Below are 7231 nucleotides of genomic sequence, written 5' to 3' on the forward strand. Positions count from 1 at the left end.
TCTTAGTCACCCATCTTGATGGCAAGTTTTACAGTGAAGGAAACTTTGCTTGTGTTAAATGAATTTAACTTTAATGTTGTGTTATTTTGGGTAACGGTTTGAGGGATTTGTATGCTTTTCTTTTGTTCTTTTTTTCTGTTCAAAATAATCATTAAAGATTAGGTTAGGTTTGTTGTATATGAGGAAAGTCAAGGCACTGTGGTCCAAACTAAAAGGAATGCAATTAATACTAAATATGGTTTTCCCCTTTTTGGCATTCTCATAATTTTATTGAGATTTCAAATTCACAATGTCTACTGTTTGTCTGCCTGATTATTAACTGTGGCACAGGTATCCCAGTTACTTGAGGAATAACGTACAGCCCAAAAGAGAAAGGCTTTCTTTTTTTGCTACAAGCAGTTTGTTTATCAAGGAAGTGATCACATTCTTTAAGATAACATGCAAAGGGTACTTTAACTTACAAAGCTGTAGCCTGTATTGTTTGCTTTAATCTGGATACTGCTGTTCCTCACAAGGAGGGATGAAACTTATTTTGGGCTAGGAAGAGGAAATTTAAAAAAATCGGACAGGGTTGTGAGAGCAAAAACAGTACAACAGCCAAAATACTGCTATGCACTTTAGCACAAAGGAAAACTAAATCTGCAAATTCTATACTTTACACAAAAACAGCTATCCTATAGAAAATATCAATCCCTACAATTATCTGGTAATTTGGCTAGATCCTACTTAACTTCTATCCCCTTATGGAAGATGCATAAATATTAGATCACTCTTATTTTGGGACAAAAAAAAAATGTCTCGTTTCTTTCTCATGCCACAGAAGCCATAGGAAAAAAAATCATATTGGTCTCTTTCAGCTGGAATACATCTTTTAATAGCTACAGTGTCTAGAAGAAATGCCATAGCCATTCAAACTACCTCCAACATCATGTGCTAATTTGATAACCTTCTCTCCAAGATACACTGCTGTAAAACAATTCAAAAACTGAATACCTTGCAGTCCAAAGGGGTCCTCCTACATAGCTCTTAAAAAAATCTAAATGACAGCAACACCTTTTCTTTTAACAAACTAAACTAATAGTCTAGTCTAGAGTCAGAGCCACTCAGGACACATTCTGCAAAAATCCAAAGTTCAATCTTGATTGCTTGGACCACTGTTTCTCCATTCTAGGCCATAAGCTCTGGGAATCTCTCCCATCATTTCTTAAAGTGGCTTTCTCATAAACACTACCAAAAATGCTGGTCACAAAAAAAAATCACCTACACAAAACTAAACTAAACGATCAGATGACCTACACCTCTGCAAACAGCAAATCTATCAACTCTAAGGCAGCCAGTGATGTCAGGTAAAATAAGCCTGCTCAGGGATAAAGAGGACAATGCATATTTAACAACTCAAGAGAGCACCCAAGTGGTTCAAACTACCAAACAGGGATTGACCCATTTCCTGAAAGGTTGAGGACTGGGAAAAGTCTGTTTTTTAAATATGGTGATAGAGTGATCAGTGGTGCTATAAGAAAGCACTACAAAAACACCTAGCTATGTGCCAAGGACAATTAGAAATTGCTCAAGAGAGAAAGGATTTTTTCCAGTCTCTGTAATACTGGGTGACAGTAGTAACCAGATTATTCTGCTCACATGACAGAAGGATGGAATTCTAACAGCAGCCTTCTAAAAACTATTATAGAAACCATAACAGAAGGAAGGAAGGAAGTTAATGTACTTTTACTCCTCAATGTGATCAAGCGGCCATGTTTCAATTTCCCCATTTGAAGTGGAAAGATTCAACCATGTTTGAGATTACTAACCATCAGGGAGTGCAGAATGACCCATGCTTCGCTTTCATTTAGCCTACCTTAGAGAATCTTGTAGGCCAAATGGATAAAACATACCTGCCCTGACACACAGCAACTGTTGTAAGGTACTACAGATCCTAAAACAGCATGTCCCATTTCAAAGGAATAAAAAGAAAAGTAAAAATAATGTAAAACAAATCAAGAAGGTTTAGACAAATCTACAGTATATCAAGAATAAATATTTCCAAGACAAAACCTACTGCTGTACTTTTATCCTTTTTAAACTTTATAACCCTTTCAGTTGTGGTCAGTTATCAATATATGATGGTCATTTTATGTATTCAAACAGAAATGTAATGCCTCAAGAAGATCTGTGTATATAAAATACACCACCTTAAGGACCGAAATGTTAAATGACCTACTGATTTCAGAGATGGCAAATGTCTTTTTGGGTACAGTTATGAATAAACTTAATCTGTTGTTTACGTAAAATCCTTTCAAATAAGGATTAGAAATGACAAATTTGTGATATCTGAAGCTGGAATTATTTTAACAATGCTTTATATCAGTCACAAATATCTGACTTCTCCATTAAAACATGGTCTTTAACATAAATCATATGGCGGCAAAGATTAATATACTCCAAATTCAAAAGATACAAGTTGCTGACTGCTAAACTACAGGAGAACATCAACGATTTGGGAGAGGGATCTCTTTTATAACTCAAACATTTTTGCTAAACATACTTTGGGACATGCTATCCCCATTACTACATTTTTTCTTCTGTTTTTCTGTTTTTCCTAACTGCACTGACTGAGTCAGTACACAATAAAAGCAAACAAAAAATCCACTCACAATCATACTTTAAAATACCACTACAAAAGTACCAGTATGAATTGCAGCATCTCACACCACAGTAGCAGAGAGTACAAAGGAATATTTCAGGGCAGTCTGTTTGCAGTACCAGGACTCCCTCTCCACCATACAGAAGCATTATATATGCCCTAAAGCGACATACTACTTGCACACTAAAATTAACAGATTTGTACACTGGCGATTTAATGAGATACAGGTGTTGAATTGAAAACCATTCCATATGCCATGGAAAAATCTACACTGCAAACCTGCAAGTGTATTATTAAAAAAAAAAAAAAAAAAAAACGTACATTTGTGAGAAACATTCAGTTATTCCGCACACTCACCTGTATGCAGATCAACACTGTATATTCCCACAAAGAATTAACTGAAGGTGCTATCAGATAACTAAGCCAAAATAACAGTTCAGCAAGAGCAAGTTTTAATAGCTACATGATGAAAGCAAGGTTTGAAGTCCAGTACAGTCATAACCTCAGTCCATTAAATGTAATGACTTGCACAGTTAAACTGTAATTTCTGATACAGAGCAATAGGTAGGAAGGGATAGGAAAGTCACCAGACATTATCCAAACACATCAAGCAACCTTTACTTCAAATGCAATGAAACCAGAAATTTCATTAAAAAGTCAGTACTTTTGCAAACTTCACACCCAGTAGCAGTTTCCAACCTACAGCTCATGGACCCCCAAGCCTCTCTGCTGCAGCCCTTTGCCTGCACTATCCAGTTAAACTGTTAACTCCTGAGACAGCAGTTCAAGGTAAACATAGTAAACATGAGTAGCACATCCTCTTAAGGTATGCAATGAACCTTACGTAAAAGAATTGAGGGAACCCTTGTCATGCAAGACAAATGGTTTTATCCACTAAATTTTCTATGCATTAACCACACAGAAACCATGCTGGTTTCCTAGTTGGAAGGAGAACAAATGCTCTTGGAGTATACTAGACACTTAACTGTCCAGTGACTTCTTGTTGATCCAGTGGCAGTGAAAACAGCATGGGATGTGTGGGGTTCTGAGTTCAATCCCCAGACAAGAAAGTATTTTCCTTTCTAGACGAGTATTAAACTATAGGAATGAAAAGATGGCATATGGGTACTTTCAGAGACCTAGGGCTTTTGGCTTGAAGTCGTTTCCAGTCATTGCAGTGACTTCATAATTTTTTACTACACCTCTCTTTATACAATATTTATACATACACACGGGAGTGCTACATAATCTTGAAAGCCTAAAATCCTGAAGATCAAAATCTCAAAAGTTCACCTCTCTTTATACAATATTTATACATACACACGGGAGTGCTACATAATCTTGAAAGCCTAAAATCCTGAAGATCAAAATCTCAAAAGTTCAAAAAACTGAACACACAGGATACCAACACTTACTATATTCCAGCACAAGTACATACAGAAACATATTACCCTTCAACTATACTTGGAGTATTAGTAATATGGTTTGCATTTGTGCAGGAATATAGTAAGTGTTGGTATCCTGAGCGTTTTCAGTATTTTGAACTTCGAGATTTTGGGCTTTCGGGATTCTGTAGCGCACACACACACACACACACACACACACACACACACACACACACACACACACACACACACTTATACGTGTACGTAAGATGAAAACATTCTATGAACTAAACAACCAACAAAACAAGCCAACAGTATTCTGTAATTAGTAAATATAATAACACTTATACGTTGTGGTAAGTGCGCCTACCAAAAACACCAGATTCTGTGAAAAATCACGTTTTTCCAATATCCAAGCCAGTACAAATTTGGGAATTACAAATTCACTTCATGAAAACACAAAAATCAATGTCCCTACCTAAAGATATTCGCAATAATTCAACAGCTAATTTATTTATCGCAATAGATCTGACATTACATAAATTGCACGAAAGAGTGAAAACAAGCCAGGCCATGTTGACTCCACAAAGCAAAATAGCACAAGATTGTATTTATAGTAAAAGATACAGAAAATTTTGTGTTAAAAAAAAGATCAAGGCGATACAGAAAATGTTTGCAAAATACAAAACTAGAAAGCAAAGCTCTAAACTAGAATCTTACAGAAACTTAAAACAATCACTGCTTTGAACTTTTACAGCATATATTTGAAAGAAAGCATTACAAGATAAATAACTACTTAACTAAAGAAAAATACATAATCTGACGTGAAAGGCAATAGTTTAAAAGGACCCCGTCAGACGCACAAACACACATTTTCTTTCCTCAAGCAGCTTTTGCACCAGTTATCTACAAAAATCTTAGGGGAAAAAACAAGGCAAGAAGGAAGCATATTTATATTCAGATTCAGTAGTAAGTAGAAGTTCAGAATGCAAACCATATACACATATGAAATACCATACTAACAACTCGTGGAATCGTAACCATAACACTCAGCTCTACTGCTGCAAAGTGTACACAATAAACTGGCGGCAGAAATAAAAAGCTTACAGGTGAGCTGCATGTAAAGCCAAAGCAAGTTTAGCATTTCCAAACTTGGTACCATTTTCACAAATTTCATTCCATGATCTGCATCCAACTTTCCACATAAACAGAAATGAAATCGCAGCAGCACTTAAATAAAATATCTAGCAAAAAAATAAACATATTCAAAACATCACTTCTCGAAACAACTTCGAGTTTTCCCAGACTACTAGGCTCTTACCAAAACTTTGTTCTCCACTTTATCACCTTTGATTTCTAACCGTATTCGTTTCTTCACCGCTATTTTAATCTTTCTGCCAAGCGCATCCCTGACGCTGTCTGTAATGAAGAAAAAGTCCTGTCATTCCTATCCATAAGAAAGGATAGATAGCACTGCATCTACAGAGCAACTCAGAAACCTAATTTGCAAAGTCAATTTTCACCTTACAGTAGATACAAAGGTAAATGAAACAGTGAACGCGGGTCTCATTTTTAAACAGCGTGTAATCTCGTCCCATCGTTCAGTCCACTACTACATTCAAATTCACCCCAAACATAACAGTGCACAATAGCTTTACTAGTGCAGTGATAAACGTAAACAAAGTGATCAGCTGCTGCACAGCACCTGGCACTGGCTGGAAACAGCAACACATTGCCTCACAACAAAAATGAATAGTTCTAGCCATGCACTCGCTTAGCATCCTGAATGAAACACATGCACATTTGCAGGAAAAATGCAGCTGACTTTACTACGTCTCGGGAGGGAAAGGGTTCCTTCTTGCTAAATGTAACCTGTCGAGGCACATTAATATTCTGTACCTTCATTCACTCAACTACACACTAAGCAAATTAAAATAATGCCCCAAATACCCAGTTTTCTAAAAGCTTGCTGCTTAAAACCTGCTAGCACCAATGAATACAGTGAAGTACACAACTAACTGAAGTTAAATGTGTTTTTTCTTGAGAACCTTTAGCTTAGCTGCAGTGCAGCTGACAAGGAAAGCTTTGCTGATCCCTGAAGGGATTAAAACTAGGGGGAAAGAAAAAACAGGTTGTTTTTTTTCTCACGTATGGTGGTAACAACTCAAGCATCTTACCTATTAGTTCCTTGGGAACGTCGGATGTTTCTTCAGTCATCATAAGCGACTTTCCCTCGTTTGTTTTCTTGTATGTGTAACCACAGAGTGCAAAAAATGAATGATGATTTGTGGCACGGAAAGATGCTTAACTACATGTCTTCTTTAATCCCACCAAACGACGTTATATTTACACAAGAAACAGCTCCCCCTTAGTGCAGCCTTAGGCAGATGTGCCTCGCTTAACTAGCAAAAGTCAGTCTTGACCACCACTTACAGATTACTAATTGAACTAAGAATTCAACACCAAAAGCTACCTCCAGATCTCCTGCAGCTGGATACACTAGGTACTGGAGGAGGGAGGGAAAATAACTGCAAACGGAAGGGAGGGGGGTTACAACAAACCCATCAAATTTTACCTCGCGAGAACTACAAGCCGGAAGACTCTCACACCCTCAATTAAATTCATTCCCATTTAATATACAGCCCCTCCTCTTCATTCTTTATTTCTTAGTTGGTGGTGCAACAGAGCTGCAAATCAGTGCCATACATTGTTGATTTGTTTTCTGCTCTTATGAGCTGTGCGGGGCCACCTGGCGGTGGGTTTGGTACGGGTTTTACTAATGCCAGGCAAACTACAGCTACACACTGCTGGTACGCCTGGCACAAGGTACCAAGAGACACACCGCCACCCTTTTTTCAGAGATGGCGCCCGATTGTAGTCAAAATAGTCTGGTTTGTTTTTAGTCACTTTAATGCGTTTTACCGTATAATGCTTACCGGGTGCAGTGTGGGAATCCTACTGTCCTTCGATTCTCATATCGCTTAAATTGTACATATTTTCTCAGAACGTCCAGATTTTTGCCTAATATTTTTGGTCAGTTCCTCATAAAATCTGTGATTTTTTTATTGGGTTTTATTATCAGTGAAGAATAAATGATTTAAATATCTAAGTTTCAGACTTCATAGTATCCTTCAGAAAATGCACGGTAACACAATACCTTTATTATAGCAATTTTCTATGTTTATAAGAGCATTATTTAAAAGTG

The 7231-nt window shown here is 37.1% G+C and overlaps 1 protein-coding gene across 5 annotated transcripts in view; it reads right to left on the reverse strand.

Annotated features, from left to right (window-relative positions):
• Nucleotides 1-6671, reverse strand: part of CARMIL1 (capping protein regulator and myosin 1 linker 1) — a 4434936-nt gene extending 4428265 nt beyond the window's left edge. For 2 of the 5 annotated variants that reach the window (XM_044067074.1, XM_044067073.1), the window contains exons 1-2: nucleotides 6204-6663; nucleotides 5348-5445 (exon numbers count right to left, since the gene is read on the reverse strand). In XM_044067074.1, coding sequence (XP_043923009.1) covers nucleotides 5348-5445; nucleotides 6204-6246 — 141 coding nt within the window. In that variant the 5' untranslated portion in view covers nucleotides 6247-6663. Of the gene's footprint in view, nucleotides 1-5347; nucleotides 5446-6203 lie in introns of all 5 variants that reach the window. The other 3 variants (XM_044067076.1, XM_044067075.1, XM_044067077.1) reach the window with 2 other exon arrangements.
• Between the last annotated feature and the right edge of the window lie 560 nt (nucleotides 6672-7231).

Source organism: Protopterus annectens, chromosome 3.part1 (assembly GCF_019279795.1).
Source record: "Protopterus annectens isolate FY-2018-M chromosome 3.part1, PAN1.0, whole genome shotgun sequence".
Lineage (NCBI taxonomy): Eukaryota > Metazoa > Chordata > Ceratodontiformes > Protopteridae > Protopterus > Protopterus annectens.